We start from the raw sequence: 13,680 nt of genomic DNA, 5'->3' as shown, positions 1-13,680 counted from the left end.
TCGGTAATTTTTAAAAATATATGCATATATACTATATAATGACACTCCTTGACTTTTTGGTAAGTTTATTTCTTTATATTTTGACCCTCCTTAATGAAAATTCTGGTTCTGTCACTGATTATACAACAAAAAAAGACTTTCTTTTAAAATGTGAAAAGGAGTACTAGATACTCCCGATATTTGCTTCAACAAATATAGGATGATAATGGGAGTAATTAATTTCGTGCGTGAATTTGTTTTGTACTAGTTAAGGTATAAAGTATAGGGGTGTTTGGTCGGGAAACAAGTTATCCTAAAATTAATTATTCCAGGATTATTATTTCATTTTCCCATAGAAATAAAAATACACTACAATCTCGGGATAATGAATTTTGAGATTAGTTATACCGCAATTTTATTTCAACCAAACGTGAAATAAACTCATCTCAAATTTAATTTTGGGATAAAATTATCTCTTATTCCTCGTACCAAACGAGCCCTAAATATATTATCAGCTTCTAGCGTGACTTGTGACGTTAAAAAACACATAATTTAATTTATATTTTCTGACACGGTTTTGCCTCATTCCTTATTTCCTAAGACATTTCCCTTGAAATTAAATTAAAGTGTGCTTACATTTCAAATATGATGATCTTCTATAAATGAAACACAACACATTCTAAATGACAGAACAAAATTCAAAAAATGGCATCATCAACTTCTATTCTTTCAATACCATCACTTCCATCCAAACTATTTTCTCAAAGAAGATCGATACATACAAGAATAATGACTTTGGCTATGAAAAGAGAAGCCAATGATCAAAACGATTATAATGGTGGAAATGTGGACGAAAACATGATTATACTTAGAAAAAGGATTCAAGAGATGAAGATGATTGAGAAGAATTACGAGCCACCAGCAGAGTGGATGGATTGGGAGAAGAAGATTTATGGGAATTATAATTCGAGTATTTGTGAAGCTATGGGATTATTGCAATCTTTGTTGATGAATACAAGGCCAAGCTTGGCTTTAGGGATGGTTGTACTTGTTGCATTGAGTGTGTCCACATCAACTTTTGTTGTGCTTTTTCATCTCGTAGAATTTACTAAAAGGGTTTTGGCTGGTGTTCATATTTGTTAAAGACTCAATAGCAGAAGTATATGTAGAAAAGATGAAGAAAGTTCTTTGTTTTTTTATTTTTTGTGCGACTACTATATGTATATGGCTTTAAGATTGATTCTTTTGATTTGTTAATATCATTTGAAGATTCAAAATTGAAATGAATAAGAAAATGCTATTTGTTATTTGTGGGTCTAGTATATTGAATATGTATAAAGTTGATTTTTTTTCGTTTTGTACTTGTGAATTTTTTAAAATTCCATTCATGGTATGAATTCTTTGACCCTCTGCTAATTATTTCTTTTCCTTTTTGCAAGGGAGAGTTAGACATACAATAATTGAAACCTGAAGAAGCAAATTAATTAATGGTGGCCACCACACTTTACTTTAGCTTGAGTTTATCCATAAAAGGGAATCTCACAAAAATTTTCCAAAAAAGTCCTAACTTGTCAACATCTAGTCATTAATCATAGACTTACCAAAATAAGCCAAGCACATATAAAAATTAGAAATCCAAAGAAATAAGGTTCGTTCTCTCCAAGAATCACACACAAATATCTCCTTCCATATTTTTTTAAGCTTGATTCGCAACATTAAATGCAAGACGGAAAAGAAATTTCATGGATGGGGTAGCAAATAAGGTGATGATATATATATATATATATATATATATTTCAAAAATCTAAGAAAAATGGACTTTTTTAATGGGTATTTGAGATTCATTGAAAATATATAGAAGAGTCAATATACAAAATTTGAGGAAGATTGGAGGTGATTTGGCTGATTTGGTATCTTCGTAGTTAAAATCGAGTTAAAAAAATTCTCCCGCCACACATGTATCTCATACGCATGTATATACGGATATACATGTGATACATATTTGATATAAATATGATACATATGTGATACATAGTGTGATACACCTATCCTTTTTTTCAAGTTCAGCTTCTATTTCGAATTTTCAATTCAAACCACCTCAAAACTCCGCCAAATCATCTCAAAATTGAGAAAAAATTGAGATCCATGCTCCTTAAGATGTACTCAATCTATTCTAATAACACTCACTCAAAAGAAAGCAAAAAATTGACCTTTTTTGTCTACAAATATCTAATTGGCTAATATTGATAATATTTGGCTAATATTAGTAATATTTTATGAATTGCCCAATTTATATAATAAGCTACTTATAAATGGACATAATTGATATTTTCCTTTTATAAAATTAGACCAAACTCAAAAAAAAAAAAAAAACATGACCCAATTAAACACATATCAGCTTAGCCCAACCTATTAGCTTAATGGGTCATGAGTTCTGTAGAGCTTCAGTACCAAAAAAATCGGACCCGAAATCCAGCCACTTATATGGGCCAGGACTAGAGGCCCACGGGCTAAACCCTTATTCCGGATCAGCCCAGTTGACATGCCTAGTTACGACCATCAAGAGATTTTTAGGGGAAAATCAGAAATAGTCAGTTACAACTCATAATTGAAAAATAGCCACAATTTCAAAAGTAATAGAAATTTAGCCAGTTTTTAGTGTAAAGTAAAAATTTGAACAAAAGCACCCTTAAGAATTCGAAAAAACTTCAGCATAATATGTTAGAGTTCGAATTTTTTTACATATGAGATTCCAGCATAATATGCTGAAATTCATAATGTGTTGGCGTTCCAACATAATATGCTGGAAGTTTATATGCAGGAACCATGGGTGGCTCGACTATAAAGCCAGTAAAGCAATCGCTTGGGGCCCAACTTTTTGGGGGCTACATTTTTTTTTTGTAAAGATGTATTATTAAAAAAATATATATGTGTACATTTAAATTTAAATAGAAATTTTGGAGCGAAAGTAAAATAACTTTAATGAGAGGATCGCTGTAATAATTAGAGAATAGAATAATTTTTAATGAATTGTTTTCTTACATGAGTAGGGTAGCTTTTTTTTTTGGACTCATTTATATCCTAAGAACTAATACGGGCCCACACTCCAAATAAATTTTTTGTGTGACGTTTAATGAATATATCTTCAATATGTTTTCCTTATCAAAATGAAACAGATCATGCCGTGAGCTATTTTAGAAAGTTATTATTCCTCCTTCAAGTTTTAATCATTCATAAGTGTCTGATTCTTTGCTTTATCCATATTTATAAGGCCATGAGATCAGTAGAATTGAACAGATTATTGTTACAGAGGACCTTTAATTCGTTTGTGTTTTATACTATAAACACCAAAATTGAGTTTTTACGCCGTCTGGTAATTAAACTGGTCAAATCATGAATCCAACTTAGTGAATATTAGATAGTACTAAGAAAACAAAACCATCAACTTGTTGTTTGAAGTTCTATATATATTATTTTGTCCTTCAAAATTAACTGCATTTTTGGATGAAAAATTAGCATCCCTAATTATTTGGAAATTACACAACAAGTATGCTTCTTCTTTTTTTGAGTTACAGAAAACAGTTCAAACAAACATTTCTTTTGATTGATGTTTAGTTGCATTATTTTTCAAAATGCGATGTGTCGGGACAACCCCACATCCATATGGCTTGGGGAAAATTGATGGCTGGAGTAGATAGAAAGGTGATTACAGAACCAAAACTATTTGTAATTTTATTGTTCCCATAAGTTGTATATTTTGTATTTGATTTATACACAATAAAAATAAATTTCATACAACTAATTATATATTATACAACTTATCTACAATTTATCCACAACTTTCACACATTATTTCTATCCAGTTAAATACAACTACATTAACATACAACTTAAATACAAATTTTATATAATATGTCTTTTGTATATTTTGTATATGATTTATACATAGTAAAAACAAATTTCATACAACTAATTATATGTTATACAATTTATCTACAACTTTCATACATTATTTCTACTCGGTTATATGCAACTACAATATTGAACAACTTAAATACAAATTTTATACAATATTGTTCAACTTTCATACAATAGTGAAATAATAATTTTTCTAAATATAATGTATATCATGTCTACAATTTTTCTACAACATAATATAATTTTTCTACAATTTTATTACAATTTAGTAAATATAATGTATATCATGTCTTCTTTTTCTTTTTCTTTTTCTTTTTCTTCTTCTTATTCAAGTTTCTATCTGAAGTTCAGCCAAAATCAAGTCTAATCTTCACCAAAACACCCTCAAAATTGAGATATAAACTCCAAATCATGTGTCCAAATTGTTTGCAACAACACCCAATTCAAATAAATAATAATTTTTGAAAACCCAAATTCGAATATAAAGTTTCAAAGTTTTTTAATGGCAGTCAATGGGGAAATTGCTACTCTCTTTTCCTTTGTTTTACATTACTGAAATTAGGGATTGAGAAATAGAGAGAGGCGTAAATAGAATTCCAATTCTTTACAACAACACCCAATTCAAACAAATAATGTTTTTCAAAAAACCCAAATTCGAATTAAAGGGAAACAAACAAAACAAAAGGCTAAACTTTTTTCCTGACTTCAAATGTGTAGTGACCAGTTTAGATTGTGCAAAATATTATAGTGAACTTTCAAAACTTTGAACAACTAATAAATATTTTTGTCGACTGATTTTCGAACCATCAGTTTTGTTTAAATTGATTCAAAGCTTCAAAACTTTTTAATAATTATCAATGGTGGAATTGTTGCTCTCTTGTACAAGATATGTGGGTGAGCGGATGAGATGTGGAGAGAGAAATGTGGGGAGAGTGGTAATATACGGTAGAATTATTTTAGGACACTAATTAATATTAATTCCTTTAAAATATATATTAATTATAATTAGATATATAAAATGTAATTATAATAAAACTTGAGTAGGGATGATAATATAGTTTCATATAGCGTATAGGAATGTAAAATTTTCATATTTTAGTTATGAACCTCAGGCACTCACTTGGTGGGGCCCAGAGTCAATACAATATCAAACAACAAATTAAAAGAAGAAACCTACAATTTTTTGTCCGGTAACTAGATTTATTGAATCACAAAGATATTGTGCCTCCTTCCCCCAACCAATCCTCGCTTCCACCTCCACGCTTTTCTAGCTGTAATGCTGTATTACGCTCCTTCCCCAAAACCCCTCAATTTCCTCCACCTTTCTCTATCCCATTCTATAGTCAATACTAACCACAAGATTCATACAATCTAACCCATATTAATCTTTTTTTGTCCATTTCGTTCCCCTTCTTTTTCCCCATATTTATTTCATTTATTTTTCTCTTTTAACTTCCCTATATATATACTCCATTTCATGCTTTCTTGGTTCTCCTTACTTCACATCTTCTAGCCCTAAATCTCCTCTTATCTCTCCTACCATTAACCCAATCCTCCTCAAGAAGCCCCATTTTTTTACATTAAAGGTGAAAACTTTATCGTTTTTCTTGAAACCCATTCTTCAATTCTTGATTTTTGCGATTGCAAAATATGGCCATTGCATACCCACATTTCTTTGTTTCTGAAAAGTCCAAGAATTTGAAGCAGCAGCCATCATTGATGGTTTCTTCTACCCCATCATCACCACCTGTCATTTTATCCCAAGATGAGCTGAAAAAAATTGCAGCATATAAAGCTGTAGAATTTGTTGAGTCAGGTATGGTTGTGGGTCTTGGTACAGGTTCCACAGCTAAACATGCTGTGGCAAGAATAGGTGAATTATTAAAGCTAGGGAAATTAAAGAACATTGTAGGAATACCCACATCAACAATTACCCATGAACAAGCTGTTTCATTAGGGATTCCTTTGTCTGATTTAAATACACATTCAATTCTTGATTTGGCAATTGATGGTGCTGATGAAGTTGACCGAGAAATGAATTTGGTTAAAGGGAGAGGAGGGTCGTTGCTTAGGGAGAAAATGGTAGAGGCTGCTTGTAAGAAATTTATAGTTATTGTTGATGAGTCAAAGTTGGTGAGTCATTTGGGTGGAAGTGGACTTGCTATGCCTGTTGAGATTGTGCCCTTTTGTTGGGAATTTACTTTGAAAAGGTTGGAAATGTTGTTTATTGAAGCTGGTTGTGTTGGGAAGCTGAGGAGGACAGTTGGGGGTGAGCCTTATGTTACAGATAACGGGAATTATATTATTGACTTGTATTTCAAGAGTGATATGGGTGATTTAAAAGCTGCAAGTGATGCAATTTTGAGGCTTGCTGGTGTGGTTGAGCATGGCATGTTTCTTGATATGGCGACGACCGTGATCGTGGCTGGGAAACTTGGTGTCTCAGTTACTAATAAGTAGGATTATATGTTCTTTTAGGAACCTTAGTTTTCTAATTTTTAGATATTAGGATATGTTGGGGTTATTGATATTTGTACCAACCCAATTGGGGAGGTCTTACTGAACTATTTATGTAGCAAGGACAATTTAGGTGGTGCATTTGCAACAACTTAGATATTGAATTATTTGGGGGTATTTGCCTCAAATTTTGCAATCTTTGAGTTGGTGATATTTGTTATAGAATGGAAAGTTTCATGCTATTCACTACTTATTGTATGAGTGTCATTTTTTTGTGACTTGCATTTGCTCGAGTATGCTTACAGTTTTGAGGTTCATCAAGTTCTGTCACTACTTGCTATTTCATTGAACATATGTTTGATAATATTAGATTTGACGCTCTACTTTTATGAAGTGATAAATATTGCTCTGCCTATAATTTTCAACGATCAACACCTTTACTCTAGTCTTGTTCGATGGTATTTACTTTAGATAAACACGTGAGTGCTGCTAAGATAAACCTGAGGTGTCTGACTTTCTGTTAACATAAGGTTTCATAATGAATTGTCTACTGCCATTTTGTGCAAGTCGCGTTCTCTTTCAAGCAATTATAAGGGCAATGACATTGATAAAGGACTCAATGGCTTATAGCTGCATTGTGGAAAAAGCCCAAGGTCTAAGAGTATAGATTGTTTTAAAAACTTAACAGCTAACTGTGCAACTATGCAGCTCCATGTGTAATTGTACTAGAAGTTTGATTGATATGATTGTTAATTTGTTTCTCATGCTGCATCTTGTATGTTGCTTCCTAGCGGTGCTTTTGAGCTATGTATTTCAGGATATCAGATGCTTGGCATTTTCCGGTGGAACAACGTTACTTATGCCTGGTTCTAAAAGTTGTTCTCTGCTGTTTCTGTGTCGTGTTTATCGCACTTCTATGGGAAGAGGAAGATTTAGCTCAATAGGAGGATGCACGGTGAAGGAACTTTTGTTGGATGTAAAGCAGTGCTTGCTACCCGGAGCATGAACTCAGCAGAAGGAAGGTGATGTATATTCTGGTATTAAAACTTAGTAGGATACTCATTCATATTTGGCTCTTGGACTGTAACTGAATTTTAATTTGCTGGACCCTAGTTTCCTCTCCTTTTTATGTGATTATGTCTTCTGCGCGTGTTTTTAATATCTTGTTGTTGTTACTACTAGTTGCCAATGCTTCTTTTCATCTTCTCCTTAGTCGAGGGTCTATCGCAAACAAGTGCACACTGCCCTCCCCAAACCCAACTTGTGATAACTCACAGGGTTTTTTGTTGTTATTGTTGTTATGTTTCTGCGCGTGTGCACATCCCATGAAAAGGTTGTAAATGACCGAAAATTGCAATATGGATCAGGTATATTTCACCTATTGCTCCCTTTCCTTGAGATATAACTGGAAAGGAACTCCATGTTGGTTGTACTTCTGTTTTAGGGCCATAATCCAATTTCCTTGGAACGAGCAAACATAAACTTTAACTTTATATCATGACGAGTTCCCTTACAATTATACTGCAGTGGGTTGCTCGGCTGTGGGTAAGTTATATAGGTGGGGGTGGAATATCTTACAGAATTCAATTGGGTCTGTATTTAGAGAAAATATTGAATTTTGTGCTTTTTAGTTTTGGGATCAAACTGGGTTTGTTGTTGTTGTTGTGCTTTTTAGCTTCATGCATTTTGCTTGAGAATTATTACAATTGTTACAACTTTTATGATGTTTAAAATATTGCTCTACCCTATAATGTTCACATATCAACCAATGAATTTAGAGTCTGACTTTCTGTTAACAGTAATGTTTCGTGATGAATTGCCTACTGCTATTTTGTGCAAGTCGCGATCTCTTTCAAACAAATATAAGGGCAATGACATTGATAAAGGGACTCACTGGCTTATAGCTGCATGCGAAAAAAGCCCAAGGTAGATTGTTTCAAAAACTTAACATCTAAATGTGCAACTGAAAATAAGGAAAGCTGATATGCATCTTCATGTGTAATTGTACTAACAGTTTGGCTGATGTGACAGTTGCTTTAATTTGTTTGTCATGCTGAATCTTGTGAAGTTTGCTTCCAAGCGGTGCTTTTGAGCTCTGTATTTCAGGATATCAGATGTTTGGAGTTTTCCAAATTATGCCTGGTTTTAAATGTTGTTTTCTGCTGATTCTGTGTCGTGTTTATTGCACTTCTATGGGGGGAGGAAGATTTAGCTTAATAGGAGGATGCATAGAAAAGGAACTTTTGTTGGATGTAAAGCAGTGCTTACTGCCCGGAGCATGAACTCAGCAGAAGGAAGGTGATGTATATTCTGGTATACAGTAAAACTTAGTAGGATACTCTTTCATATTCGGCTATTGGACTGTAACTGAATTTTACTTTGCTGGACCCTAGTTTCCTCTCCTTTTTATGTGATTCTGTTTTCTACGCGTATTCACATACCATGAAAAAGGTTACAAATGACCGAAATTTGCAATATGGATCAGGTATCTTCTCACCTATTGTTCCCTTTCCTTGAGATATAATTGGAAAAAGAACTCCATGTAGGCTGTACTTCTGTTTTAGGGCCATGATCTAATTCCCTTGGAATGAGCAAACACAAACTTTAACTTTATATCATGACGAGTTCCCTTACAATTATACTGCAGTGGGTTGCTCAGCTGTGGGTAAATTATATAGACGGTGGTGGAATATCTTACAGAATTCAATTGGGTGTGTATTTAGAGAAAATATTGAATTTTTTGCTTTTTAGCTTCATGCATTTTGCTTGAGAATTATTACAATTTTACTTCATCAAAGCTTCCTTTATATAATTCTGGTACCTGAAACCAAGAATACCTCTCTTAATTCCAAGTAGAGGCTGTTATTGTGCTAGCGCGCTACAAAGCAGGGGAGCAATGAGGTGAAAAAGAACCTAACTGATGAAACAGGACAATATTCTGCATAAGTTACGATGAGAGTGTAATAAAGCTGCCTACATGGCAATTTTTAGAAAGATCGTACAGAACATGAGAACAAAATGATGAATGAGAGAAAAGGTATTGTTGAATCTTCGATGAGAATCAATTGCTTCCTTGTGGCCCTAGCCCCTAAGTGGCTTGAATTTTCTCTTAAGAGGGAAAATGGGAAATGATGTAGAGGAGTGACAGCAGGTTATACGTAAGTTGTAGTGATCTATCGATAGACATGGAGGAGGCAGGTTTTAAGGAGTACTATGTTGATTGCCAATAAGTTTGAATCTATCTTTAACTGCAAGTAACTGCCAATTGTCAAGGCATTTCCCTTAAAGTGTTCTTTGTGTGACTTCATTTCTGAAGAAATCTGATAGTATTTTTATTACCCAACTTTGGGTGATGAAGTCTGTAGTCCTATTTTTCCTAAACTCATTTCTTGTATGATTAACAAATTTAATTCTGTACCGGGGACTATAATGGACGGTTTATTCTCTCTCTACGAGTAGTCTTGTAGTGATGAATTTGTCAAGGGTTTTGATCATAATAATTTTTGCAAACGAGACTTGTATCTAGAATTGCATTACCATCTTATTTAGAGAGGACTCACAGTTTACTAATATTATGTTTTTCTTATGACCGAGAAATCCGTTGGAGCCAGCTCTTAGGACCAATAGCAACCTTCAAAAGTCGGGGATAATAGGCTCGGTCTTCTACCCTTATCCTTTTAAATACCAGGCTTAGTTTGCATGTAGGTCACAGTTTACTAATTATATCTTCAACCAGCCTTGGTGGAACTTTTTTTCCGATAATGGGCGGCATTGAGAATTGAACCGAAGACTTTGACTGCTCTACTACCATGTTAAACTGTGTGATTATCTCATGTATACAGGTCTCGATCTTGTGTCCAGCAAGGGGCTCTGTTCCAAGGGCAACGGAACATTAAAATCCCAAGGTAGACCACCTCTATAGATCTGTTTCTGCAGATTTGCAGCTTCTTTAGCTCCTGGAATAAACACCTTTACTGCAAAGGCTGAGGAAATGGTCAGTAAATTCTCATTTTCTACTCTGTTAGCTTTTGGCTATTTATTTCATGAGGATTGTGAGAAATCCTATGGGTAAAAAAAGAAAAATTGCTAAGGGCTACATTTTGAGATGATCTTGTAAAAAACAAATTGATTTTTTTAGCTCTCTATTACTTTTGGACCTCTGCCTAAATGATTTTTACATAGGGCCAATCTCTTTGCTTAAGATTATGGCGAAAAAACCTCGAGACCCCCCTTAAACTTGACATGTCCACACCCCTCCTAAATGGTCCATTTTCAGACACATTCTCGTCCAATGTTTGAAAATGAAAGATTACATGTTTTTCTGGTTTGAGTTCCATTTATTCAGTTAATTTACTAGGATGTAACAATTTATCTTATTTGTTTATTTTTCTCTCTTGTTTAATGGCGTAATAGTTCTGTTTTGCTTTTCCATTTCTTCTAATTTGGCATGTAATAATTTTATTTTTTGTTTTAGTTCCTTTTCCATGATTTAATTAGTTGGTTAGCAGATTAATGTAAGTACATAGGCAATCAAAGCAATGCGAGACTTGAAAAGAGCCTAATACCTTCTCTTAGTCAATTGAAACTCTTTATTTAGGATTTCTGTAGTTTATGTGTGACTGAATACACGTAAGTGAAAGTGCTATTATGTTAGTTAACTACTGCATAACAATTCAAAATTCATTTCTATAAGTCAAATTCGTCACATTTTGGAAAACTCGTTTTATTTTGAAGGATTTAACTTGTATACATTGATAGTTGTATAGAATTTTTACGCTACTAGTATGCCTTACTTTTCAAGTTAACAATCGCACTTGTATGGATGGTTACCCATAGTTATCTTTCTGATGATGTAATAATATAAAGAGTCTTTCACTGTACTGTGTAGAACTTAAACTCTTATTTAGGACCATGTCAATTTACTTTATGTTTTTTTTTTGGGCTAGCTCACCAGAAGTTTTTATTTTCTTCATTAGATACAAGATAAAAGCAGCTCAAAATTTAAAGTATAAAAAGATTAAGAGAGTAAAAACAACACCAGTGCATTACTGATTTCAACACAAAGAAAAGGAAAAGCAAAAGCAGGCCAGCCGCTAATACAGTAGTAATAACTTGGACAAATTGATCAACAATCTGCAAGTTCAATCTCAGCAGTTTCCACAAGCAACTCGGTTATGGCCAGCTGAAAGTCCTCTGGTTCCTTAATAAGTTACTATAGCTTCCTGCAAACTCAGCCTTATCTAGCTCATGCCATTTGAAGGTATTGCCCATGTTGAGAAACACATCGAGTCTTATTTGCTTGCTATCATTGTACTTGACTTTTTTCAAAGTTAACATCTCTTCTTTTTCATCTTTCTCCTGCCGAGTCCTACCAGGAGTTGGCTTACGAGCAGAAAATGAAATGATTTTGTCCAACTTTGTTATTGGGAATACTTGAGTCGCTGGTGGACCTGAACTTGGATCAACGGTGATCTTGCTCCTTTTCAGTGGCTTAAAATGGCATCATGGGGTTGGCATTTGTTGGTAATCATATTCCATTTTTCCTACTGTCCAAACAATCTCGGACTCTAACCCGAGCAAGTGTTCTTGTCTTCGTCATGAAAGGATAATTCATTGTTCAAGTAATTTGGGTTATTGTTGTCCTTGCGTTTGCCTCCTAATGTCTTCCGTGGATCTTTTTCAGTTAACTCCTTCATTTTAGTGATAGCTAAGTTGTAGTCATGTCCTCTTCATCCCCACTCTGAGCAGCGGATCTTTGCACCAGTGGGAAACTTGTAATAAGGAATGTCATCTGTTTTTGGTGGCAAAGGGGGACATAGCCGAGATGAATAATATGAATAGAAAAACATAGCCGAGTATAAACATTGGCCGTGATTATGGCCAGATTTAATAGCATAAAGAAAGATACATTAAGTAACATTAAATGGCAATAAAATGTAAATAAAGGAAAAGATTCACCAAATCTTGAGTGGAGTGTATCCTCTTTTATTTGATAAAGACGAATGGTAACAGATACAAGAACCTTAAGACCCTTTTTAGATCTGATGAAGGTCTGGGATCACAGATCCTCTAATTTCTTTAAAGAGGTATGTTTATATATTTTCTAGAGAGAGGGAGAGGGAGAGAGAGTCAGCCCCTTTTTGGAAGTCCCTTCTTCCTATTTATAAGGGGTATCCATAGAAAATCCTAAAAAAGTACAATTAGAGGGAATATTCAGTAGAATATTCCCTTTGAGGATTCCAAAGCAAACTAGCTATTTCATCACTGTCCGACCTCGGCCTTATTGATGGTTGTCCGACCTCGGCTATTAGTGACCGTCCGACCTCGACTATTGATGATTGTCCGACCTCGGCATGTTCGACCTCGGCCTGTCCGACCTCGACCTTATATCTCTGCATGCCGAATTTCTCTGATCTAATTTTGACTCATACAAGCAGCACTATAGAGTCCTTCTAAACCTAGGAGGTCATTTCTCCGATCGAGCGATGATTCAGAGTTTGTTTCGTGGTTATTGTGATCATGGTTTTTGTTGGACACCTTGCATGAGACCTTGAAGGTTTGGTTACATTTTGCATGGAGGAAAAACTGAGAGGTTTTTTGAGAGGAAGCTAAAGAAGATGAAGGAAAGGGAGTTTTGAGGTTTGTGTTACTTGTGAGCACGTGATTTTTGCCTTACGAAAACTACTCCAAAATAAATCAAAAAAATAAAATAAATTTCTTTTACTGTGTAATTTTTGAATTTGCGTGGTGTTAAATACTTGTGTTATGTCCGTAAGTGTTTACTTTGTCATAATAAAATAAAAAATAAAATAAAATACATATTGCATGCATATAGGATTTAATTATGCATTTAAAAGATAATTTAAATAAAATCACAAAAAATATGCAATAGTTCTATTTTAAATATTCCACTTGTGTGATTGATGTCTTGTCTATGTGTTAAGTAATTGTTATAGAGTAATTAATATATTTTTGTGAAGTTAAAATTGTTTTATAATTAAAATTAGAAATTTAAATTAGAAAAATGAAATGGTTGAAAAAGAAATAAAAAAAATATAAAAAATAATCGGACCTGGATTTAAATCCAGGCCCAAACCAAATTACCCCCTTTAGCCCAGGTCCGGTCCAAACCAGACGAACCAAAACGACAGCGTTTGGTCGTGGCTTCTCAGGAACCGTTGGATCAAATCCAACCAACGGTTAAGATCTCATCCCCTTACCCGTAACCCGTAACCCGACCCATTGACCTGATTCAGTCCGACCCCAACGATAACCCAAACGATGTCATTTGATTAAGTGAGACGATCCTGACCGTGAATCTTACTT

The 13,680-nt window shown here is 34.0% G+C and overlaps 2 protein-coding genes and 1 long non-coding RNA gene across 3 annotated transcripts; all 3 read left to right on the top strand.

Moving 5' to 3' along the window:
• The first annotated feature begins 768 nt into the window (after positions 1-768).
• On the top strand, positions 769-1,122 carry LOC107822077 (uncharacterized). The gene has a single exon (XM_016648570.2). The coding sequence runs from the start codon at positions 769-771 to the stop codon at positions 1,120-1,122; it is 354 nt and encodes a 117-aa protein (XP_016504056.2).
• A 4,066-nt stretch (positions 1,123-5,188) lies between these two features.
• Positions 5,189-6,632, top strand: LOC107822075 (putative ribose-5-phosphate isomerase 2). Its single transcript, XM_016648566.2, has one exon. It carries the CDS (start codon positions 5,548-5,550, stop codon positions 6,355-6,357), a length of 810 nt encoding a protein of 269 aa, XP_016504052.2. The 5' UTR covers positions 5,189-5,547; the 3' UTR covers positions 6,358-6,632.
• Positions 6,633-7,087: 455 nt separating this feature from the next.
• LOC142170771 (uncharacterized) lies at positions 7,088-12,031 on the top strand. Its single transcript, XR_012700302.1, has 3 exons — positions 7,088-10,348; positions 11,331-11,614; positions 11,730-12,031. It is a non-coding gene; the product is annotated as an uncharacterized LOC142170771 (long non-coding RNA).
• The last annotated feature ends 1,649 nt before the right edge of the window (positions 12,032-13,680 follow it).

Source organism: Nicotiana tabacum, chromosome 16, assembly GCF_000715075.1.
Source record: "Nicotiana tabacum cultivar K326 chromosome 16, ASM71507v2, whole genome shotgun sequence".
Taxonomy (NCBI): Eukaryota; Viridiplantae; Streptophyta; class Magnoliopsida; order Solanales; family Solanaceae; genus Nicotiana; species Nicotiana tabacum.
This window is presented reverse-complemented; position numbering and strand designations above follow the sequence as displayed.

Excerpts from the sequence above, each read along its gene's own strand:
- LOC107822075 (XM_016648566.2), top strand. The coding sequence starts at position 5,548 with ATGGCCATTGCATACCCACATTTCTTTGTTTCTGAAAAGTCCAAGAAT.
- LOC107822077 (XM_016648570.2), top strand. The coding sequence starts at position 769 with ATGACTTTGGCTATGAAAAGAGAAGCCAATGATCAAAACGATTATAAT.